Below are 25,923 nucleotides of genomic sequence, written 5' to 3' on the forward strand. Positions count from 1 at the left end.
TCTTTCTACATGTCTACCTTCCTAAGTCCTGCCATGTGAAAGGTCCCAAGGACACTGATCTTTTGCAAAACTAACAAAAGCTTTCTTTAAGATGTTACTCCACACAAAACAGATACATAATATCTTACTAGGTAGCCTGCTTCTTAGGGACATAAACTGAGAAGGACTTCTTTTTTGGCAAGATTTCTCATTAAGTGGACAATCATAATCTGGTGCTCATTAAAAAGTTAAGAGAAGAAAGACCTAGCCATTTGGCAGTACAGCCTAATTTCTCTAGAACTAATGATTTCTGACCTTATTAGATAACTCTTTCATGACTATATTTTTAAGATTTTTCCAGTCCCACTGAAATTTCTCAGCAATAAAAAATTAAGGGTAACTCAACTTAATTTTCCTTTAATACTTTTAGATTTTCATAACACATCTTGAAAAAAACTGAATATATATATAATGACATAAAATGATAGCTGAGGAACCACTAGCCAAGTCATAGGGTTCTTTCTCAACAAAAACTGGAGCAACACAACTATATCCAAAGGGCGTATACAGAACTCTGCCAACGCCAATGTCTGTCCCTTCTTATGCAAGACAGACTCTTGGGTTTATTGACAAAACATATTTCAGTTTAATGTAAGCTAAGCTCCCATGGCTGGTACTAGAAAATACTAACCATTGAGGCCATACTAATTAAATATAGCAACTAAAGGATACAGTTTCTTAAAGAAGCAGTTAACTAGTATCTACTACAAGATATTTCAACTAGTTATCACCTCGGCCACTATCCCCTCCTAAAAGTTTTGGCTAGATTCTTGACGAGGAGGAAGTATACTTCGTACTATAAAAGCTCCCTGCCCAAGAAGTTTACAGCCAGCTTCCACTCATCCCATCCATTTCTCTCACCTCCAAAGGTGTCATATAAAGTTTTTATGAGAAACTAAAAATAATTTAATGTGAAAGGATTTGGCACAGTGTCTTTAAAACTTATAAAGAATGCCTGAGTTGAAAAGCTCAACTATTAAAAAAAATTCCCAAAACAATTTTAAGCAGATGGAAAAATAAGGAGGGACAAATGAATTCCCAAAGATGAAAAAGCTAAGTAGGTTAAGTAATTTTTCCTCCTGCAGTTGGAATGCATCCCCAAATCTAGTCATTTAAAAAAAAAAATTCTTGACCAAACTACTTCAAGAACATTTAGCATACCTAAAATTCAAATAATTTAATCCACCTTGAATAAAATATACTACATGAAATACCTAAAATATTTCTGAAACTTTACTGGCCCTAGAGTTTATATTATACAACCATGTCATAATTCTGCTGAGTATCTCAGGAATTAAACCCCTGAAGATTGGATCTGTTACTGACTTGCCACATAGCAAATTATAACTCACGGGGAACGGGCTTCAGGGGATAACACTGCATACTGGATCTCTAAAAACGAAGTTTAAATGCCAACTCAAGCTGTTCAAAACACAGTCTCACAACCCACAAGCTCCAATTGTTCTGTTTTTTCACTTAGTTTTTAGAGGCAAAAAAGGATAATCAGAAAACTTTAACGTTTACTCCTCCCAAACCAACTCACAGAATTGCTGCTGGATGCCAATGCTTCGTGACTTTCTTTACTGGTGCTGGATTTTGGAGAACTGGGAGGAGTCCGAGAAGTACATACTAGATGAACCATATGATACTCATCTTGCTAAAATTAAAGAAGATTACATTTAAAGGGTAGTACTGGAAAATGTACAGCTCAAAAAGTCAGTAGTTAAGCTGAAATACTTAACTTAAAACTTAAGTTCCTTTCTAGCATAGCCATTTTATTAGTAATGAATTATTGTCATTTGAAGGTAAATTTACCATTTTAGTATTTGGGGCCCTTTTGAATTCAATATTTTCTCCATGCTTAGAAAATAGTCTAAATACTCAGTAACTGCTATATGAAAAAATGATTACTTTGTATACCAAGGAGTCTTGAAGCAAACACTGCTACAAAGCTGTGTCAATGCAATCTATTATTTCAATATACAAACATTAATATTAATTACCACCTTAATATCAGAAAGGTAATAGTCACCTTGAAGCTTAGGCCTACACACTCTGAGTAGTGAAAATATTTCCATTACTTGAGACTTTTCAGCTATAATAAAGAAACACAATTAACTTTACCACAATTTCATTTACCTCAATTTTAGCAAGGTGATGTATAGTTCTTTATTTTTTTTAAGTCAAAGACTGATTTTATCTATAACACTTACACACAAATATAAAGCATATATTTGAACTATATTCTGTAAATATTCCATGTGTTCCCATAAACCTACAACTATGACTGAAGGAAAATATTCTAATAATGATTAGCACTGGCATTTTAGCTTACTGATTTCATGAGTATAGTTATACTTAGGCATAAAGCAAGTAAATAAGATGGAGAAAGGAAACAGAATAAAGGAGGGAAGAAAAGAACAAAGGATGGCTCAGCAACCTAAAAAAAGAAAGAAAAGAAAAAAAACAGAGAATGATGAAAAACGGGGGCAGGAAGAAAAGAAAGTGCCCAGTTGTGAGAAGAAACAAAGCTTCTAGAAACTAAGAATTTATCAACTGCCTCCCATAAACCTAGAATTGTGCTTGACTTTGAGGCGAATCCAAGAAAGGGTAGGAGTCAGCCCCTCCCTTAAAGAGGCTCATGATATCGTTAAAACATCAGACTGGCAGGTTCGAGCACAAAGAAAAATACACAACAGTCTGCCATACAAAACCGAGAAGCACAAACTACAACTGCTTTAGGAGCTTAGAGAAGGTGGTTAATGGGAGTCAGCATGTTAGAGAAAGGCATTTCCAGAGAAGGCGTGACATGAGATAACGCCAGCAAAGCAGGCAGAAGGTACGCCTGATTTACAATGTCCCCTGAGCTCTGGAATACAGAATATTTAAAAGCATCCAAGTAAAAGATGTTTATCCTTATAAACCTAGTTTCGAAGGTCACACTAATCACAATTAACTCACAGTATTCATTCGCCTTTGGAGAATGCCTCTGTAAAACATTTTATAACTAAACAGGTAAAGTTAACGGCAGCATTTAACTGAAAACAGTAGAGGTACACTGACTTTAATAAAAACAGACCGAAGATCCATTTAAATGATAAACATATTGCTCAAAATGTTTTATATAAGGAGCACAACAATCCTTTGACTGAAGTATTTTTATTTTAAGTCTTCTGATCAGAAACCATTTCTGGCAGCAAAAACCTTTGGAAAAGTATTCAGGTACAGACTCTAGCTATCCTTAGGTTAAAATAATAAATAAACTTATACTTCTAAAAGCATATAGCAAAAAGGTTTTTAAGCATAAAAACAAGAAAAAAAGGAACAGGTGGGGCATAAAGGATTTTTAGGGTAGTGAATTTATTCTTTATGATATTATAATGGTGGACACATGATCATACATTTGTTAAAACCACAGAATGCACAACGTCAAGAGTGAACCCTAATGTAAACTATGGCTTTGGGTGATGATGATGTGTCAACATAGGTTCATCGACTATAACAAAGGTACCACTGATGGAGAACACTGTTAGTGGGAGAAGCTGTGCATGTGTGGAGGCAGGAGATATAGAGGATCTCTGAACCTAAAACTGCTCTAAAAAATAAAGTCCATCAAAAAAAGAGAAAGAAAGAGGAGAATAAATCTGCCGCAAATTCCACTCTTTTTAAGAGAGAGGTTATTAAACCACTTTGACAACCTGAAACTACATGATTAAAATGAAAATGACAGCAAAAAGTCATACTGGCACAGCTAAAATGTCAACTATCTAAACAGAAGGAACATACCACTATAACATTTGACAAACTCTCTCACAGGCGATGATAAACACACAGGAGAGGATACAGACCTTCTAAATCAGATTAGGGATATCCAGAACATTAAGAGTTAAGTCAAAGATCTAAGACAAAACATAAAAGCTATGTATTCAATTCTGCCACATTCACAAACAAAAAGCAGCATCTCTAATGCAGAAAAGTTCTAAAAGTATAAATTCCACAAATGAACATGAGGTAAAAGCTGCCATTAAAATAATGAGCATTCAAACTGATTGTCAAAAAACTACACTGAAAAAAAAAATCTACATTGAAATAGATTTTAGCTCTGAGCACCAGTATTTAAAGCTTGCTAACTGATGGACCAATTGGGTTTTCTTCTATTTCCTGTCCTGAAATTAAACTCCTAACCCAAGAAACTTGTATTAAAGTATCATGTAGTTTGGTCAAAAGGAGATTATCATCAATGAAAATCTTTCACCTCTACTTGAACACTCTACTGCTGCACTACTGACAAGTCAATAGTGCCTTCTTACACAAGATGACAAATACCTGAACACAAATCTATAATCCTATCTCAGGTTTAGTCATCCAATGGATATAGAAAACTGTTACCTAAACTAAGCAGAATCTATCACTATGTTCTTTAGTTTCTTCTTCTTCTGCTTTTTTTTTTTTTTTTTTTTTGCTGAGGAAGAGCTAACATCTGTTGCCAATTTTCCTCTTTTTTTTTTCTTGAGTAAGATTCGCCCTGAGCTAACATCTGCGTCAATCTCCCTCTATTTTGTATGTGGGTCACCACCACAGCATGGCCACCAACAAGTGGTGCAGCTCTGCACCCAGGATCTGAACCCAGGCCACCGAAACAAAATGCACCAAACTTAACCACTAAGCCACAGGACCAACCCCATGTGCTTTACTTTCTAATTCATGTTTAGCAGTTATGCTACCCAAAAGGGTTGATTTTAAGTATCTAAAAACTGAACTGGTTGGATATTGATAAAACTTCAGAATATATCTCCTCTCATACTTTGAATGTATCTGGTATCAAATAGTGGTAGAAAAGCTTACTTTTCTGAGAATGTCTTTCAGCTGCAGATGATCGGGAAGCAGTCTGCCCGAATACACCAATCTCTGATCCTTCGTCAACTAAGAAATGGGACAAAGAAAAGAATTCAACTTTTTCTAATTATACAAACTGAAGGTTGGAAATAACATGCTTAAAGATGAGTAAAATAAAACTCCCTTTATGCACAGATAAGCAGAAAACTGACACAATTTAAGAATTTTGTCTGTCCAAAATCCACTTAAGACATCAAGAGCTCAGCAAATGGTATCATATCTATTGTAGATACAATAAAATACAAATAATTACCAACTTAAAAAAAAAAAACAAGGAAAATAAGATAAATTGAAAGTTTGCCTTTTCAGTCATAATGCAACGCATGTGTGACTATCATTAAACACCTTCCTTCCAGACTATAAATGAGAAAGTGAGGGCGTTCTTTCAATAGTCAGTAATGGGATAAAATTTCAAGATCAGCAGAGTTATTTTGCATTGTTTTGTCAGTATTTTTAATCTAAAAGTATACATAAGATTTATTTTCTTCTTTACTACAACATCATGGAGAACAATTCATTGGTTTTAATTCAAGAGCCATTTGGAGTTAGTTATGGCTTTAGGTAACTATACTAGGTTTTATTATTCCTGCCACTCTCATGACTACCTTTATACCATTTTCAAAAGCACAAGACTAAATGAAAATCAACTCAAGTGTATGGAGATTCAGTTGTCATCTCTATACGCAACCCAGGAACAGGAAATACATTCTGGTTATCTCTGCCCTATTTTGCACTTATGACAAATCTGCTAAGTGCTCACACTGCTAGCATTAAAGTATTTAAAATTAAAGCATTTATGTATAGTCCCCATAAGACCTCCTATTTCATAACTGAGAAACAGGCAAATGTTCCCTGAATTCTATTAAAACAATAAAATATTAGCTATATCAACAACGGTTAAATACGTCAAATCCAAGCAACAACTGTAACAATTTTCACACAGATTACATATTCAACATGGCTACTAAAAAAAGAGTCTTATACTAGAAATAATCATAATAGAAATGGTCATACTGAGAAAGAGTTATGGTTCCAGGGTCCTTAGGTGCCAAAGATCAAGACAAAGGGATAGTTGTCCTTCCAAGATACTTAGCTGTTAGGCATAACCTAGCTTCTCCTGGAAGTATTTTTGAGTGTGCCATCCCTAAAATGCACAAGTGCAAATTCCTATATAGAAGTAACCAAATACAACACGGCAGGTTTGGTTTTTTTTAAATATATACCACAAGTCTTAAAACTTCAATCAACATAAATAAATATTGAGTGGGGCACGAACAGCAGATTATATAACATAAGTTAAATGCTAAGTAGATGATTGATTTAATAATTGATTGTAAAATGAATTATACAATGCTTTATGTGTTTCCATAATATACTTATTATTGTAGCTGGAACCTAAAGAAGTTTCTTTGATAAATACTACAGCCATCATAAACTATCATTTTTTTTTACCAGTCTGAACATTTAATAGATACTTCTATGTCATATCATAATTCTGCATAACGGACATCAGTCTTATCTTATGAATTTTAATTTTCTTTACTTTACTATGAGAATTCTCAAACATACACAAAGTGGAGAGAATAAAATGAACCTCCAGGTACCATCTTCAAGAACTCCCAAATACACGGCTTCAAAAATTACCAACCTTCTGGCATTCTTGTTTCACCTATGCCCCTGTTCCTTTTTGGGGGGAAGAGAGTTTCAAAGCAAATATCATACTTCACTTTTCACCTGTAAAAATTAGTATGTATCTGTAACAGTTTTTTCCCCCAAATAAGCACAATGTTATCACACTCAACAAAATAAATACTAATTCCTTAGTATGTAATATCAAGTACAGTTCAATTTTTCCCTCTTGCTCGAAAATGTTTTTAGAGGTGGTTTGTCTGAATCAGAATCCAAACAAGGATCACACACAGGATTGAGATGTTATGTCTCTTTTAATCTTTTAACAGTTTCCAGTTTTCTTTTTTTAATTTTTCCCATGCTATTTATTTGCTGAAAAAAATCTGTTGCAGCATGGGTTTGGCTGACTGTGTCCTCCTGATATTGTCCTATATAGTCCCTGTATAATGTAGTTAGATGTAGAACGTTGATTAGATTCAGGTTCTTTTTTGTTTGACAAGAGAATTTCATAATAATGCTGTGTATTTCCTCTTGCATCACATCATTACCAGCACATGTGGACTGGTCAATCTACTTTTAGTAATGTTAAGATTGATCAGGGGCCAGCCCAGTGGCACAGTGGTTAAGTTTACACATTCCTCTTCTCGGCGGCCCGGGGTTCGCTGGTTCGGATCCTGGGTGTGGACATGGCACCGCTTGGCAAAAGCCATGCTCTGGTAGGCGTCCCACATATAAAGTAGAGGAAGATGGGCATGGATGTTAGCTCAGGGCCAGTCTTCCTCAGCAAAAAGAGGAGGATTGGCAGTAGTTAGCTCAGGGCTAATCTTCCTCAAAACAAAAAAAGATTGATCAGTGGGTTCAAATGTTGTCAGCCTGCTTCACCCCTTATAAAGTTCCCCATCAACCATTCACTTTATTAATTACCTAGATCCAATGGCCTAGATCCATTATTTCATTAGGGGTAAAAAATGATTATTTTCTAGTTCTACAATTCATTCTGTATTAGCTGTGATTCTTCTAAAGGAACTTCTTCTACTATTTGGTTAACTAGTCTATACAAGAAAGACAGCAAAGATGCTCAATTCATTCCCTTTATCAGTTTTCAGAACGAGTGCCCAAGCAATCTCCAGAAGTGACCAATAAGTTTTAGTTTAAGTATCATTATGAGCTTGTGGAATTTTATGTTTTTCAATGTACTGCCATCTTTTCTTTTTTTTAAATTTTATCCTCAAATTGCACCATCTTTAGCCAGTGGGAATCCCTTCAAGTTGGTTCCTGTGTCATTTTGACATGACCTCTGTAGTCTCTAATAGCTTCCATGCTTTCAGGCACAAAAGGCCCCAGGTTCACTTCCTGCCCCAGACTTGGAATCAGCCATTGCCCCAGAAGCCTTGACTCCTTTTAATGAGCAATGGAATCTAAAGACTAAAATCCGGGATCTAAGAGTGCTTATTGTTACTTGTCATTACTTCTAAGACTTTTCATTGAGGAAAGTATGTATTTTTTAGAAAGAGAAACTTAAACCCTGAGTTCATACTGCTATTTCTGATTTAAATTAAATAGGATACGGTTTCTACTTATTTTATTTGTATCTTCTCTCAGCCTGAAAATCTTGATTGTTAATATTCACAAACATATGCCATTAGCAAATGTATTTATATACTTTATCCTACTATATATAATCTCAAAATAATAATAACAATATTGGATGAAGTTTAAGATTTCTTGTGGCTTCTTTTTTCCTTAGATATAACCCACTAGGGATATACAGTCAAAACACTGTGTTTCAAAATTACTTGGAATAATTACTCTTGTAGCTATGCCACCATCCTGATATTGTTAAATTGTGTTACTATTTAGCAATTACTTTTTTCTATTTAATTTTCTCAAAATCATATGTAACATACACGGCAACAAAGTAAAACTTATAGAACAAGGTACATTCAAAGAGGTTTAGTTTCTGTCCCTGTCCCCTCCCCCTCTATAATTCTGAATTATCCTTCCATCATTTCTTCTTAACAACATAACAAACCTGAATACAAACATACTTGTATTTCCCTTCTTTTCCCACATAAAACACAGTACACTATACTTACTCTTTTGTACCTAGTTTTCTCAGTTAACGTAACCTGGAGATTACGCCTTAGCAATATAAAGATGTCTTCCCCATTCTTTTTGACAGAAGCCTAATACTCCAATATATAGAACAATTACAGTTTATCACTGGATATTTGAGTGTTTCCAAGCTTTTGTTCTTACTCAGTGTCCTTCCTTCATACCATTCTATTTATTTCTGCATTCCCCCACAGTATCCTGCAACATGAAAACCACTAGTGATCCTGATAAAAGCTATCCTGGTGGCGCAGCAGGGTAAACACTTAATTGGAATGGATTCAAGAGAAAAGGAGAGGAGTATGGTTAGAGATAGCGAATATACACAACTTAGAAGGAGTTTTACACTAAAAACAAGGAAAGAAACAGAGCAATAGCTAGAAGGGAAGTGGAATAAAGAGGGTCATCTTCGTTTGTTTTACTCTTTTTTTTTTTTTTTTAAGGAGAGAGAAATAACATGTTTGTATGCCAACAGGAATAATCCAGTAGAAGGAAAAAACTGATAACGCAAGAGAGAAAAACAGAATTTCAAGCGCAATGTCCTTGAGCAGCAAACAAGGGGTGGAATCTTGCGTGGAAGAGATGGACTTATAGAAGAATACGGCAGAGATAGGTAAAAAAATGTTAAGAAACTTGTACAAGATGCCACTACCACCACTCTGTGCCTCAGTTTTCTCATCCGTAAGATGAAGGCAATAATAGTACCTATTTCACAGGGTTGAATTTCCATAACAATGAAAATGCACATAAACCTCTTAAAGCACAACACCTAGTAAACATTCAATGAGCATTTGATGCTAATTTCTAATACCTGCTCCCCTGACATCACGTAGTTTCATGAGGATCTAATGAGAGATTATGTAAAAGTATTGAAAAGTTGTATGAATAACAGCAGACTATGTATGTTCGTTATGCAGAAGAACATAATTAGGACACTGCTAAATAGGTTTGGCTAAAGCTGCAATGACTACCACTTTTAATGACTAAAAAAGAAAGCCCTAATCCACATTAGAACAACTTTGAGGCCTCAGTTTAAAACATTTATAAACAACAAAAGGAAAGCTTTTAATTAATTTTACCTTCTCATCACAGAGAGAGAAATATTTTGATGTTGGTAAAAAGAAGGCGATATCCAAAACATAAGTTATCCAAAACTTATATTTTTCGTGAAAGGATGTATTGCATGGTAGTGTGAAAGAAGTGTTTACCAACTACTTCTAAATATAAGAAATCCATACACTATCTGCTTTCTACACAAGTAATCTCCATTTTACCTTTAAGCTGTTAACAATAATGGAATTAATCATATACTTTATCACAAGTATCACTTCTAAACAAGATGGAAAAAAAATTCTAGAAAACCAGTATTTTGGACTATTGATAAAAAATGTCTATGAATTAAGCACACTGGTAATCCAACTTAGTTTACTCGTAATTCTTTAGTAGACAGATTTAAAACCATTTTTTCACAAAAACAATATAGATCATTGTCAGTCAAATACACACTTCACAGACTCCAGAAGCCCATGCTTGAAAAACTTTGCCATACAAGTTAAACACATTTAGAATGATGACCTGGTTAAAAACACGGGTATTGAAATCTCATGAGAGTCAGCTATAAAGCAATCATTCAGATTATCTATAATAATAATTCTTATATCAAAATAAAAACACAAAATTAAAGATTTTGAGAACTCCTACTCTCAAAACTATGAGTCCCAGTTTGAGAAATACATATAAATAATCACTAAGCTTTTAAACTTAATAGCACATAACCTATTTAACCCAAAATATAGCTGACTGAAATAGCATTACTAGAAGCCCAGAGACTGGTCTTCCTTTATCCCCAAGTCCTCTTTGTTTAAAGCCTTTACCCACAGAAGAGAAAGGGTGGGCAATGGCAAAGCAAGTCGCTCAGCAGGATGAGGAAAAGACCCAACAGCAGCCAGCAAAAAGTCCTAACATTTGCAAGAAAAAAAAACCATAGCCTTCACCATGTGTACCTGTGGAAGAGGGATCAATGCTTAGAAAGCCCATTAAGAGGCATGTGTACATTTCATTCATATCACTGGTCATTGTCCCTCCAGGGTCCTTTGCTAAATTTTCCATCCATTCTAAAAGCTAGAGTCCTTCAGATAAGCTGCAAATTTGTCTCTCCATCTAAGGCCTCTCTCTCCCTCAGACCCAGCTCCATAGATCCAACTGCTGAGCAGGCATTTGACTCCTTCAGATGTCTTAATAGGCAACTCAAAGTCAAAACACCTATAATGGTTCTCAACTCCCAATTCCCCAAAGCCTTCCTCCTAGTTCTTCCCTATCCCATAACAATCTGCCACCAGTTGTTTATCGCAAAAATCTGGGCATTATCCTCAATTTTTCTTTCTCTCACCTTGCCTCCCATATCTAACCACCAGCAAATCCTATGGACTCTATCTCCAAAACTCCATTGCGGATCAGTCCATTTCTTTCCATCTTCACTGCCATTACCCTAATCTAAACCATAATCTCTTGCCTGAGCTTCTGCAATGCTTCTTAATAGCTTCCGTAATAACTTCACACTTCCACTCTACAGTCAGTAGCTAGAGTGATTTTTTAAAAATGTAAATCAACCCTGTCACTCTCTGATAGATTCCCACCATAATGGATTTAACTCTAATCTCTTGCCATAGCCAGACAGTCCCAGCAGATCTCGTTTCTCTCTCCAACCTCCTCTGATTGTATCCTTTCCTCCTCACTCACTAGTCAAACTGTCACTCACTTAGATCCCCAAATATGCCAAGCTCTTTCCAACTCACTCTATTCTCTCCCAGCTCCAGCATAGCTAGCTCTCAAATCATCTTTTAGGTCTTAGCTTTAAAATGACCTCCTGAGAGAGGTTTCTCTGATTTACAAACTTAGAGTATTCCCTTCCATGTACCCTTTTTGCTTCCTTCATGACACAAACCACAATCTGTAATTATGTTCACGTTTGTTTCCTTAAGTGGAATATGAATGCCAAGAACAAAGGGTCCCTGTCTGTCTAGTTCATCACTTTGTTCCCAGAGCCTAGGACTGTGCCTGACAGAGAAGATGCTAAATGCCAATTCTTAAATGAAGTATCATGAGTCCAAAAGTGTTTACACAGATTTGGAAGACACAATTCATTTGAAGTTCACTATATCAGTTATTTTACATGTAATCATTAAGAATGGAAATGAAATATTTAGTCTGAATCACAATACTAATTTAAAATATCTGCTGGTGCTAAATTCACCTGGTTCATCTCTGAAAATGGTACTGGTATTAGCAGATTACTATGAAGGAGCAATCATGTGTTAGTATCTCAGTATTAAGTTTTCTCTAAATTAGCAGTCAACTTCAAATAAACTTTTATCCTTCCACAGCAAGGGAACATCAATTTTCAAAAAAGCAGAATATACTAAGACAACAAAATTGCATGGTACCCCTCAAAATATAAGAAGCAAAAACAAGTGTGCACGAGAATGTGAAGAAACTGGAACCCTCATACATTGCAGGTGGGAATGTAAAATGAAACAGCCTCTGTGGAAAAGTTTAGCAGCTCCTGAGAAAGTTAAACGTAGAGTTACCCTATGACTTAGTGTATACTCAATTCCATTCCTAGGTATACACCAAAGAGAACTGAAAACACATGTCCACACAAAACTTGCACAAGAAGGTTGGTAGAAGCATTTGGCTATTATTCATAATAGCCAAAAAGTGGAAACAATTCAAATGCCTATCAGTTAGTGAAACAAAATATGATATATACATACAGTGGAATATCATCCACCCATAAAAAGTAATGAAGAACTGATATATGCTATAACACGGATGAACCTTGTAAACATTACGCTAAGTGAAAACAGCCAGACACAGAAGGCCACATACACTGTGATTCCATTTACATGAAATTTCCAGAAGAGGCAAATCCACAGACAGAAAGTAGTTTAGTGGCTACCAAAGACTAAGGGAACAGAGAATTGGGAGTGACTACTATTGGGTATGGGGTTTCTCTTGGGGTGATGAAAATGTTCTAGAATTAGACAGTGGTGATGACTGCACAACTTTGTCAACTACTAAAAACCACTGAATTGTATACATTAAAGGGAAAATTTTATAGAATGTCAATTATATCTCAATAAAAAATACTGTTACTTTAAACTGAATATTCAAATGCCTTAAGATAATCAAAAGTTTTAAAAGGAAAAAGAATTCTTTAATTTTACTGTCGTTGAAAACAGAGAAAAAGAAATTTTCATGTGCCTAAATTAAGAAGATTTGAAAATTTTCTATGTCACTAAAAAGAATTACCCTTTCAGTTTAAATATCACTGAATGTAATTTAAATATCTGAAACCAGTGGTTAGACACAATAACAAACAACAAAATAATCAACTGACTGAATTTTCAACTAGTCATTTGCATTATAAGCTAGAGTATTAGGAAAAGTACAGATTGAGATCTCAATTCAAATTCAATTTAACCTGTAAAAGTGACACACTTTTATTATCCAGACCTGCTAATAACAGTATCTTTTACCTTGACTGAAAACCCCTTTCTGTATTAGTTAGGGTAAGTAATGCTAGATGATATAACACACCCCAAGATCTCAGTAGCTTAGCACAATAAAAGTTCATTTTTGTCTCAATAAAAAAACATTACATGGTACCCTTTAAATAGAAGAATTCAGAAGACTCAGGATTGGCAAATCTAACTAACTAAATTATCAATTAAAAGTTTCTATTGTTAAGTACTGGCCACAAAGATTAACATATAAATATACTTGACCGCTTCTGTTAACACCACCACCATTTTTCCTGTTGTTCACACCCTACATCCACTATCAGCAAACTCTATAGGTGTACTACTTTCACTGCCTCCACTGCTCCTCTATCCTAGACAGTAGAGCAGAGGCAGCTAAATTACTAAGTTGGACACATCCTGTGGTATTTTGAGTAGCCTGGAGACAGAACCATACCACTCCAAATAAACAGCTGCTTAACCAGCTGGCCCAAAAACTCTACTACCCACTTAACAGATGTTGCTAAAAACAAAGGTGAGGAAAACTCACCTGCTTTTAATCCTAAACTTGGGAAAGATTTTTTTTTCTTCCTACAAGGTTTACACATATTATTATCTGAAGTGTCTGACTTTTTAATGTTTAGATATCAAAAACAGATATAATACCATGCAATATTAATGAATTTAAAACATTCACAAGAGTGTGATAGATGAGTTTACAAAGCCAAAAATATTTTCATATCTCTAGAAAGTCATCTAGTTGGTGTCAAAAGATTAAATTTTTATGTGAAAGACTAAATGGGTCTCTCATAATTACGTATGGCATGAAAAATCATGTTCTTAGTATATCCAACTTCAACATAATCAAATAGCTCAGTAAAAGCAACCTTCAACTTACATGTTAGTTGAAAGAACCATAACCCAAGTCCTTTGAAAGTAGTAACTATTAACATTTCAGTATTTACATACAGTTCAGTCACAAGTGTCAAATACTTTTAAAGAGTTAGTTCCCAGGAGGTACACAAAATATCGTTCCTGTGGGAAATGAATTCTGTGAATTTGTACTGGAACATATCTCCTTCCCACTCAATTCACCCAAACTAAAGCCCCAGGACATTCAGAAACACTGTAAATGGAAGCATAGTTTGCCCAAACTGCCTCCAACCCTTATCTCCTTGCAACAACAGTAAGGAAAACCAGCTTAAAGAATAATTTTCCCTATAACTCCAAAGGCTTATTCCCTGATCAGGTGTTTCCACTCACTGGCCATTCACAAATCAGGTATTCGTACAACAGAGACTGCCAAGACAAGTCTACTCTAGATCACACGAACAAGCAGAGATGTGAAAAGACAGAGCAAAGCAATGTGCTTCAAGGTCTTAAGATACTATGTTCCCATATTTTCCCTACAGTTTATCAAAATAAAAAGAAATAACCACACACTAAGTCGACATGCATTAGAACAGTATTAAGGCCATGTTATCCAGACATGACAAACCATCTAAACACATACACCTCTTCTAACAGCTCACTTACTTGTTTTTAATTTGCAAGTATACAACTGAGATGGCCAAGTCCCTAAATGCCTTTTTTCAACTTATTATATATAATCATCACATATAATGTGAATTATAATGGCTAAGAGCTGAGGCTTGCAAGTCAGACCAATCTGGGTTCAAATTCCAATTCTACTACTTAGAGCTCTACGACCTTGAGCAAAAAATCACTAAACTTGAGTTTCCTCATCTATAAAATAAAGCTAATAATAAAACTTACATCATAAAGTGTCTATGAGGAATAAATGTGATAAAACTTATAAAGTGCTCAGTAGAATGCCTGGCAACATGGCAAGCATTTAGTAAATGGCAGTTTAAAATCAGAACACCAAATATGACAGTTAAATAAAAGCATTTGAGACCATAAACTCAGTATTTATTATGCAAAGGAGACAAACTTAAAAGTTCTACAAAAATCCTATTTTAAAAGGGATTGATGCATGATTAAACAAAATATTACCTTCATAATACTGTTATTTTTCCAAAAAGACATTAGGAAAAGGCTACAAAGGAGTTAAATAAAATGAATTTTAGTCAGCACTTGTTCAAAATTTTTAACTTTTCATCAACCTTCACACTCAATTTAATAAATATTCCTCTTTGTTCAAAAGGAGTTTTAAAAGTTTGAACTAAATTGCTAAGTGACATGAAACCCTCTTAAATGTATATAGTACTAAAATTTTATAAGACAATAGTCTTATAAAGCAAAAATTATTTATGTGTATGGATTACAGCCCCTTTAAATCAACAGTTCTGAGGTGGTTAAGTGAGTAAGTTTTAAAAACGACCTGCCTAAGCAAGGTAACAGGGAATTACAAAAGTGAGACAGACATAAACCTCAAATTATATTATACAAGCTATTTCCACTGAAAATGAAAGACGTCCATCTGAACCGTAGGCAATTTGGTTATAGAATGTTATATTCTCAGAAGAGAATCTATACGACTGGTTCTATTCCTGTTTTCCTTAATTCTAACAGAATCTCAGAGCAAAGGGACAATCTGAAAAAGCAGCACAAACCTCCCTAGCTGAGTAAGGGAGCTGGAAGACCTAAGAAATGAAATTGACTGCCTTAGCTTAACAGTATGAAGCGCCGAGACAGAGGAAAACTCCCAGAACTGAGGGACATGTTCAACAAGTACATGACCCGAAGAGTGAAAAACAGGGAGCCAAGCCATACAAGCCCCAGAAAGATTTGCCTTCAAAACTGAATTCAGAGTGAGTCAGGTCATCTTAGTTATTGTTTGTGTATGAGAACAGAGTAAGAAAGAAGAGATAAATGAATAACATACCTCATTGGATTTAGAGATTCTTAGTTTTTAAGTTTTCTCTAGGATAGTCTATTCTACTGAATAACATTAAGTTCAACCATTTTGATATATACATCTCTAGTAACTAATTCTAAACTAGATCAAAGTCTGAAACTCCTCAAGTAAAAGTGGACTTCTAGACAGGTACCTTCACCCCCTAGTAGCAATTACTTTTCTTTCAGAATAATTATTTCACACTACAGGCCAATTTCAGGATGTCAAAATCTAAAGTCATGAGGTGATGACAAATGTCATATTAGAATATGGTTCACAATTATAAATATACACTACCAACATGAACTGGTGCACTTCCCAGTTCCTAAACCAAGTCCTAAATCAATTATCAATACCATTCGAAGTTAAACAAAACTCCAAAAGAGCTCAATTCCACATTTGAGGCTTTTAATGATGACTTTGTAAACTTTTGCATAATTATCACAACTTCCTTACTTCCTCACTGGAAAACACCGTCCCCTTCATAGCCCATTATGGATCTATAATCTTTTTATGAAGTACTATATAAGTACCAAGTAATATACACATTTAGAATCATCAGGGAAACATTAACTCTGAAAGAATAGTTAAAAAAAAACAGAGGCTATCATCTTGTCTGCTTAAAATTGTTATCAACTCTTAAGAAAAATGTCCCTGTCAACCTTTTAAAACCACTACACATTCCCGTACCCCCACTCCAGAGCTGACCGTTCCCTCCCTGTGCTCCGACGGCACTCAGTACGGCCCTCTTGTACAACATTAGCCACATAACATTACAGGTATTTACTTACATGTCTCTATGCCCCGCCTAGATCTGGGCTTCATAAGAGCAACGGACTCTTTATCATCACCTTCATGTTTAGCACACAGACATTCAAATGCCAGGTCAATAAAATCCTAATTAAATAAATGAAACCCAAGAAAGTGTGCTTCTCAGGGGTGGAGATACTCGCTGTGGGTTTATTGAGGGAAAGGGAGTTGTACCTAAAATATCCAAATGGAGAATATTTGTATTAGGTCAAGTCAATACCTGACCATAAAGCTAGAATCTTGTGACTTTACAGTTACAGAGTTTAGCCAGAATTCCGTTACCAGCACGCAGATACATGACCTAGCCTTGTAGAGACTATAAAAGGACAACTTCAAATCTCCATTGTTCTCCCTCCAGCAGCTGCCATTTATTTTCCTCAAAGCCAGTGCCCAGAGGGACCAAGGCCCTCCACCTATACCTGACACATCAGACGCAATTAGAGCAGTGCTGACCAGAGCCACCACTTTTCTACTACTTACTGGGGGACACCTGCTTCTACAAGGCACTGGAATCCTACTCTGCTTCCAAGTCCACTCACCTCCACCAGGCAGATGTGGAAGGAATCAGGCACAAGAAACAATCTCTGCTAAACTTCAAACAGCACTTTGAGACACTTAAACACAGAATCAAGGTTAAGCAGTCATTGTGGGTGGTCATAAGAACCTCAACTTCCTTTATAATATATTAATAATATTGCTTATATTGCAAAATATCCTCTGTTCTAAATAACAACCTTACTAAGTAAACTTTTAAGACACCAGTACCTATGTTGAGGACTACCTGTGGCTTTAGGGTATCATTAAACAGTTGGTCTGTTCAACAACTGTCATATTTCAGTTCTCACGTGATGTTAGAATGCAAGCCTGTCAAATCTAGTAACCAAACATACAAAATTTCCAGCGATGTTCAATGAAAATATGTACCCCACCCCAAGGTCCACCCACTCTCACTAACCCAGAAATAACTTCAGATATTACAGTTCACTCAGAGAAGACTTGCTGGAAGAGAAAAAAAGCCAGGTTTGTCACAAGGTTAGGTCATGAATAGGTTGCATATGATTTCATATAGCCTCCAAAAGTGTCTCCAGTGTGTCTAAGAAGCAGGTGGGTTACAAGGGCGAGGTGTAGAGAAGTTTGCAACTTATCTGTCCTCGAGCAGCTGACTGATCCATGTGGGCACTGACAGCCCTCCACTGGAGATTAGTGCTACCACGGCAGAGCTCCTGCCAAAAGCAGGCTTCTCCTGGGTACAGATAAGGCAAATGGGTTTCACACTCCTCTCTTAGAAACTTTTTAAAAAAGAAAAAGTCTCAGAAAAGTGATCACTCTTGGTCCATCATAGTGCAAACCAAGTCCCTTTTGGCTTAATCATATAACACAAAGCTCCTCACTTAAGTAGTCATGGGTGGCTCAACAACGGGGATACGTTCTGAGAATTGTGTCCGGCGATTTCCTCGATGTGTGAACATCATAAAAGTGTACTTACACAAACCTAGGTGATACAGACTACTACACATCTAGGCTATATGGTACTAATCTTATGGGACCATTGTTGACTGAAACCATGGATCATGGTTGACCATTATGTTGTGCATGACTGTACAAACTTGAGCATATATGCTTAGATACATGCCCAAGAATTTACTTAGCAATGGTATTTGGGCTATGTTAGGAACAGTACTATGGAAGTCTACAACTTTCAAATCTGACTATTCTGAAAAGCTATTTTCCACTTCAAAAATATGTAAAATGAAGCATATGCAATAGGAAATCTTTTGTAAAGCAGAAATTTTTAAAACAAATTGTTAGCCCCTGTGTAAATCTTAACTTGCAAACAAAAGATCTGAATAAATGAGAGTTCCAACAAGTTTGTTCCAAGTACTTAAATACCTCAGGGTTTTTATTTCCCCTACTAAAAATGTTTGTGTGACAAAGTACTGACAAACACAGCTAATGCCAACTAAGAGTTGTTTGTTTTTCTAAATCTCCCATTTTTGCAATAACTTCCCTATTTGTGTAGTTATTCTAGAAGTCTAAATGTCTAACTAAACTTAATACTGTAACACTGAAACAGTCCTAATTCATTAATATCTTAATACAGAGCAAGTGATTCCCTTATTTATGTGCATAAAACAAGTGTTAAGTACAGCCTGGAAAGCACAGTTGCCTTCCAACAGATTCTTGTTGCCGGCTTAAATTCACCTGATGCCAAAAATATTTCCCACCCTAAAATCCAAGCCTCTTTGTTAATGAAACAAAAGCTAACTAATCACTGAACACTACTTATTCAAGAACGAAAATTTTATACAGTGGAGAATGTAAAAGCCACATCATAAACTCTACATGACATTATACTTGTCTAAATTATTCCAAGACATCTTAATTATCAACTACGTACTTTCAAATCTAACTTTGGGGACAGATGGAGCTATATTGTCTATCTGTATTTTATTTTTTATCTTTGCAATATCCAGATATGATTCAGAATGGAAAACACTGCCACAATGATTTACAAATGGCCACACAGAAGGAAAAAAAAGAAGCACCAAATGTTGGTGTGGTGACAGGACTATTCTCTTCTAAATTAATGAAATATCTATGTGTCCTCCACAGGAGAAAAATGAAGGACAGGGGGCAGAAGAAAGTGAATCTAAAACTTAGAACTCTTTGCTTCTTAAAACATATATACTGATCTTGAAAAGTATTTTTATAGGGGTCACACACTTATTTCCAAGAAAAAAACTGCTCTTCAACACTATGCAAATTTCTGGGCCAGGTGTAGAAAGTAAAAGAGATTTTACTCTAACAAGCAATACAAGCTTCAATATGAGCTGTAGATTCTTTTTTTCAAAAGGATGAATCTCTCATTCCCACATTAGGTTGATGACTTTAAGTTCAAAGAAAATGGTCCTTTTTTAAGCCTGCCAATTCTTATGTCCCTTGATATTTCTGTATACTCTTAACTAATTAACTGAACCTCATCAGGAAGATATTAATGATGGTTTGGACACTCAAGAGACACACACAACCTCAGAACTTAGAATACTTTGCAGTCTACCAAAAGAGACCTATCTGATTCAAGAGCGGAGGGGATGAGTAGGGGGAAGGGAGAACATGACATGAAAAGCTGCTGGACAGAGCAGCTGCGCCCAGCTTTTAGACACTTACTGGTTTGCTAGGGTACACGTTAGACAGATGCGTTTTTAGTTTCCCCACGGTCCAGTTCAAGAAGCAGCTAATAGTCTGGTCACTGTATTTCTGATTCGGTGCTTTAATGATGAGGGTCACAGGAATCTCCATCCCATTTTGGTCCATGGTGGCCCCCAAAGACGAATAGAGAGAGTCAAGAGGAGCAGCAGTTAAGCTCAAATGATCCTAGGTGGTTACTGCCGGCGCGACTGGGATAGGGACCGCAGCGAGTAGGTTCTTAATATTCCGTGTCCACGTCAGTTACACGCGCATCGGGCGATACAAAGGCCATTGCCGGTACCAAGGATGATGGACAGTGGCGGTAGTGGCGGTGGTGGCGGCGGCGGCGGGGTCGGGGGGCCCGGCCGTGGGTGCAGTTTTCCCCGCCAGGTCCGGGCTCCGCCGGGCTCCGGACTGCGGAAGGAGGCCGGGGGCAGAGAGAGAAAGCGATGAGATGGGAAGAGGGGTGAGGGCGCGACCGCCCAAGTCACCGCCCCGCCCCCGCCGCGACCCCAAACCTGAAACGCAACAAGGCTCCTACGCCACGGCCCCGCCACGCGGGCCGGGCCTCTCAGGGCTGCCAGCCGGGGCAGGGGTACCTGAGAGAAGGCCGTGGGGCCCGCCACCGCCACCCTTCACGCCTGGGCAGGGCCGCCGGCCGAACGTCTTCCGCGGTGGCCGCTCCCTTCCTGCTGCTCGGTGGCGGCCACAGCCTGGCCCTGGGTCTCGCGAGGCGGAGCGCTGGCTGCGGGAGAAGTTGGCCGAAGGGTGCGGCCCGCTCTCCGCCTGACCCCTGGGGCAGGGCAGCGGGGCACAGGCCGGGCGGGGCCCAGGCGGCGGCAGGTGGCAGGAGGGCGGGGACCAGAGCCGAGGCGCCGGCCGCGAGCGCGCTGGTTCTGTTGTTGTTGTGCGGAAGGTCTGCGTCCCCTTTAAGCCTGGAAGCGCAGGGCGGAAGTGCGTCATGCGCGGCCCGGCCCGGCGCGCTGCCCTCCCGGCCCGGCCGCCACTGGCCACCCCAGGCCGCTCCGGCCGAGTTCCCGGTCCGCGGGCCCCGCTGGGGCGCGTCGGAGCCCTCTAGCCCTGACTCTTCGCTCGGCCCCGCCTCCCGGCTGCACTCAGGCCTCACGACTAGTTTAGCTGGCGTTAGTACAGCCTGTTGTTTACCACACCCTGAAGATTTGCAAAGTGTTCCTCCATCCTTGGAGTTGTTTCTGCACAAGTTAGTGTCCTTCCTAATGCCGAAGCAAACTTCTCACAGTTTCTTGTGCCGACTGTCTGCAAAGCACGCTGCCAGGAGCTTTGGCGCACAGAGCGTGGGGTACCACTGCGGAAGGAGCAAAGGCTCACAGTTTAACCTGAAGTCTGCCTCTACTTTCCGTTTGACCCTAGCTAACCTTTCTGAGCCTCTGTTGTCTTCTAAATGGGGACGGTAATGCCTAGGTAACTGCGTGTGATGAGAACTGAGCTACCTGTGTAAACCTTCTGGAGCAGTTCTGGCACGTAGCAGTCTCTCAAATGTTAATTTCCATCTCTTTCTTCTTAGTCATCACAAAAGTTGACAAGTGTTTACTAAGCACCTACTGTGTGTTCAATACAATGGGAGATGAAGAGGGATGGCAGTGTTATTTTGCTCTTTTATGGCTTAGACATAGGCATGCAGAGGTTAAGCCCACTGCCCAAAGCTGACTTATTCTCCATTTTCTGCACTGGGTTAGGAGTCAGTACAGTAAATTAAAGTTTGTTAGATGTGCATTTTCACAGCTCCAGGCCTCCACTTACAGGAGAATGCAAGCTTTGGGAAGCTGGTCTCTTTCCCTCTCAGCTTCAGAAGAGTTAGTGAAGGTTAGGCACCACTGAGTTAGTGACCAAGGGAAAATTCTTCCTCTCAATAGCTAAGGCAGCAGGATCCCTTACACCATCCCCTCCCTCACCTCCTTCTTTGTGGTAGACACCTACCGTATCTTAGCCATAGCCTCTCAATGCTCTTCTGAAATAAGAGTGAAGTCACCTCTATTTCTTGTCGTGGAATAAGGACAGCTTGCTGTGACTCAGCAGACCCTTCTCTTTTTCTACCCAGTATCTAGTCATCCTAATGGAACCTTAATTCTAGCTAAAAATACTTTTTCAGACTCCCTTACATCCAGGAGCGCCATTTGACATAGTTCTAGCCAGTGAAATGAAGTTGAAACCCAGTTGAAGTTGCTACTGGGGCTTCCAGGAAAGCTGTTAGATGGACATGTTCTGCAGACCAGAACTCATCCTTGCCCTCCACCTGTCTTTCTTCCTGGAGGAAGGTGATGCCAGAGGTACAGCAGCCGAAGTTCAGTCATAAGCAATAAACAGGAGAACAAAGGTCTACATGCCGAGGATGGCAGAGCGAGGATGGCAGAATGGAAAGAGGCTGGATCCTTTATGGCATCATTGTATCACCATGTAAGTCCTAAGCTGTCTGCCCTAACACGTCTTTGTAGTCCAGTCCCTGATTCAGCCAGGAAGTCTCCACAACCACCACAGCCCAACCCTGTAGCTCTTGTCACTTATGCTTGTGACTCAGACTTCCAGGAATCCTTTAGAGTAATGAGGTCATTCTCACTTGGCACTGTGAAATGTACATTATTAATGAGATATACCTTGATAATGATTAATATTAAGATATTGTGCATTTCACCGTGAGAAGCACTTATTTAAAGCAGAGTCCATCTAAGGTTCGCCAGCATGGACAAAACATTTAAAAACGTAATGAACATTCATGAGGTTGAAATATATGTGTATAAAGATGATACAGTATCTGACAAAAATGATTATTTTTAGTTTACAGCCACCTGAAGTACCTAAAAATGCTTTTGATGCTGTTGAACTTAGGCACAATAAAAACAGTCTGTAAATATGATTTCATTTTTGCTAAATTATGTATATATTTGTATAGAACAATGTGTGAAAGGGTGGTCCCCAGAATATTGATAGTGTTTAACTTGGAATTTGGGGTAGGAAAAATAGTTAGCATTAAGGGGATTCAAGATAGCAGTTACTTAGAGGCTGCCATGAGCATTGAGCTGCCTATTTAAATCGTTGCACATGTTACAGATAAGACATGGAAATGTGAAAGAACAATTGCACATCTCAGTTACCATTTATTATTTAAAGACAGCTTCTAGTGAGAATGCTTGAGAGTACATGCTAATAGATAATAAAGGATTTGTGATTGTTAAGACTCAATCTACTTGAACAGTATTAACAATTCAATACACGTAATCTTAGTAGCTGGTTCAGTAATTCAAGTTTCTGACTTCTGCCCATGGGGTAGCTTTCTTTGCTAACAAAGTAAAACAAATTTAAAGGAAGTTATTTGTAAATATAAAAATTTATTTCCAGTATTTTTGTGATGTTTATTTACTTCTAATTGTTTTCATCTTTGGGTTGGGAAGGAGGACAGCTAGAAAACCATATGTTGACTCATTCTGTCAGATTCCAGTTTCTTTTAAAAATTTAAAGAAAATAAAGTGCTTGTTACTGAACTTTTCTTACTCAAATTTGGAATACTTTCCAGGAAGATAAAATACTTTATGATTTTGAGTAATATAGTTTGCAGTGTTTTCTTTGGGTTTTTTATTTTTGTTTTTCCGATAACTCTTTTAGGAGGAAAGACAGTTAAGTGATGATCTTGCAGTTGCAAATTTCAAAGATGATGTTGGCCATCTGGCTTCTGATTCCTTCTATTTCTACTTACACAAAAGTTGTGTTGTTTTTTTTTAAGATGCTGTGCCACAAAGCATCTAATCAAATCTTAATCAAATTTATTGTTTAAAAACAAATGAAATCCTGCACTTGAAGCCTAGAAAAAGTAGCTCGTTTCAACACTGCACTTCCAAAATCGTAATTGGTCCCAGATGTTTTATTATAAGCCGTATTTTAGAAAATAGAAGGAAGAGAACCACACATGCATTAAATGCCAAATGGGTGATTTGAGTGATGTGTCATCTAATGAATTTTCAGAACAGCCCTGAGAGGTAGTAAGGACAGTGAAGCTCAGAAAGGCTAAGTGTCTTGCCCAAAGTCACACAGCTAGTAACTTCCAAATAGAGTTCTGATACCTCTATAATGCACACTCTTCCCACTACGCTGATTTTCATATTTAAAGATATTCATGCGTAACAAGACACATTCAGGAGGAAAAGTTTTTCAGGAACAACCCCTTAGAGGTCATCTAGCTCAGTTTCCCAAATGCTGCCAGAATCACTCTTACCACATCTATGAAGGCCAACCAGCCAACTTTGGCTTAAACCCTTCCAGGGAGAGGGAGCACCATAGTTTTCTCTATAGCATGACCTGTTGTTAAACAGCCATGGTTGTTATAAGTGAATTAAAATCTGCATTCCTATAATTTGTCACTAAGCCACTTTTCTCAATCAATTCAAAATATGTTTACTCATTTCACATGCCAGCCTTTCAAATGGATAACTATTAAATGCTCTCTACATCTTCTTCAGACTAAACAGCCCAGATCCTTCAACCATCCTTAAGAATAGTTTCCAGATCTCTCAGAATACTGACTCACCTTTGGACACAGTGGTTTGTGTATCCCTTATCAATTATGGTGACCACAATGAGCATTGAGACATGTTGTGATTTCCCTGGAATAGTCTTCATAAGGATGCATCTGTATTTCTATTAATTTCTGTATTAATAGAAATCTTCATAAGCTGGTTTAGCAGTTCTATTTCCTGCTTTTCAGCAACTCTGTGTCTAGTCATTGCTTAGAGTAACCATTTGGCTAAGACAGAAGTCTCTAATTTCTGTGATGATTCAATCTGGTGACTCAATAATGCTTAGAGAAAACTGTAGCTGAAGAGCACCTCACTGACCTCTCCTTTAGTTGACCGGGATGGGAGTAGAAGGTGTGAATCCCTTATTTTTTTCACCCTTTAGAGAATTTTGACCTAAATGTATATGTTAGTTGTCTATTGCTACAAAACAAATTACCCCAGAACTGTGAGTCAGAATTTAGGGAGCAGCTTAGCTGGTGGCTCTGGTTGGAGTCTCTCATGAATTGCGGTCAGGATTTCAGCTGGCATTCCGCTCTCTGAAGGCTTGATTGGAGCTGGAGGATCTACTTTAAGGTGCCTCACTCACCACTGGCAAGTTGAACTGGTTATTGGTGTGACGTTTCGGTTCCTCCCCATGTGGGTCTCTCCACGGGACTGCTTGAGTGTCCTCACAACATGGTAGCTGGATTCGCCCAAAATGAGGGATCCAAGAGACAAAGACAGAAGCAACAATGCCTTTCATCACTTAAGTCTCGGATATCATGTACTGTAACCTGCAGGGTGCTCTGTTGGTCACAAAGACCAACCTGAGTCAATGTGGGAGGAGAATACATACGAGCGTGAATACCAGGAGGTAAGGACCATCTCATATTGGACGCCAGCTACCGTAATGTACCGTGCCAGAGCATGGCAGGCCATAATAGATACCCCATTCCTTCTAAATACAACTGTCCAAGTCCAAATCCTGGTAACAGTCTTGCAGTTGTTCCACAACTGCTTGTCCTTCCTCTGGTGTTCAGCCTGTCTCTGCCCAGAGATCTTTCACCAGTTTTCTCCCCCCAAAAGCAGAACTACGTAACACTATTGCCTATATTTTTCAAATGTTTATCTTTCCTGCTAAAAGCAAATATAGTTTAGTTAAGTTTGGGGATATTACCTTTGCTACTCTACATTCAAATAAAGTTAGTAATCACTAAATTGAACCTGGAAAATTGTCTTTGGCCTAACCAAGGGGTTCTTATTTGAGTTCAGAGATATACCCTGAATCATCTACAGGACTGTGTACATATGTACACATGTGCATTTATCGAGAGGGAGAGTCCAT

General features: G+C 37.9%; 2 protein-coding genes and 1 long non-coding RNA gene across 4 annotated transcripts in view; 2 read left to right on the top strand and 1 right to left on the bottom strand.

The window, feature by feature from the left end:
- HERPUD2 (HERPUD family member 2) overlaps window positions 1–20,977 on the bottom strand; it is a 42,597-nt gene extending 21,620 nt beyond the window's left edge. Inside the window, exons 1-4 of one of the 2 annotated variants that reach the window (XM_008523706.2) lie at window positions 20,655–20,962; window positions 20,035–20,469; window positions 4,885–4,962; window positions 1,583–1,696 (exon numbers count right to left, since the gene is read on the bottom strand). In XM_008523706.2, coding sequence (XP_008521928.1) covers window positions 1,583–1,696; window positions 4,885–4,962; window positions 20,035–20,181 — 339 coding nt within the window. In that variant the 5' untranslated portion in view covers window positions 20,182–20,469; window positions 20,655–20,962. Of the gene's footprint in view, window positions 1–1,582; window positions 1,697–4,884; window positions 4,963–20,034; window positions 20,470–20,654 lie in introns of both variants that reach the window. The other variant, XM_070616237.1, reaches the window with a different exon arrangement.
- LOC139082873 (uncharacterized) lies at window positions 15,731–17,687 on the top strand. Its single transcript, XR_011539210.1, has 2 exons — window positions 15,731–15,970; window positions 17,225–17,687. It is a non-coding gene; the product is annotated as an uncharacterized lncRNA (long non-coding RNA).
- Window positions 20,978–25,279: 4,302 nt separating the features above from the next.
- SEPTIN7 (septin 7) overlaps window positions 25,280–25,923 on the top strand; it is a 202,849-nt gene continuing 202,205 nt past the window's right edge. The window contains exon 1 of the mRNA XM_070616235.1: window positions 25,280–25,283. The gene's annotated coding sequence lies outside the window, so the exon portion shown is untranslated. The remainder of the gene's footprint in view (window positions 25,284–25,923) is intronic.

The sequence above is a fragment of the Equus przewalskii genome, chromosome 4, assembly GCF_037783145.1.
Source record: "Equus przewalskii isolate Varuska chromosome 4, EquPr2, whole genome shotgun sequence".
In the NCBI taxonomy this organism is placed as follows: domain Eukaryota; kingdom Metazoa; phylum Chordata; class Mammalia; order Perissodactyla; family Equidae; genus Equus; species Equus przewalskii.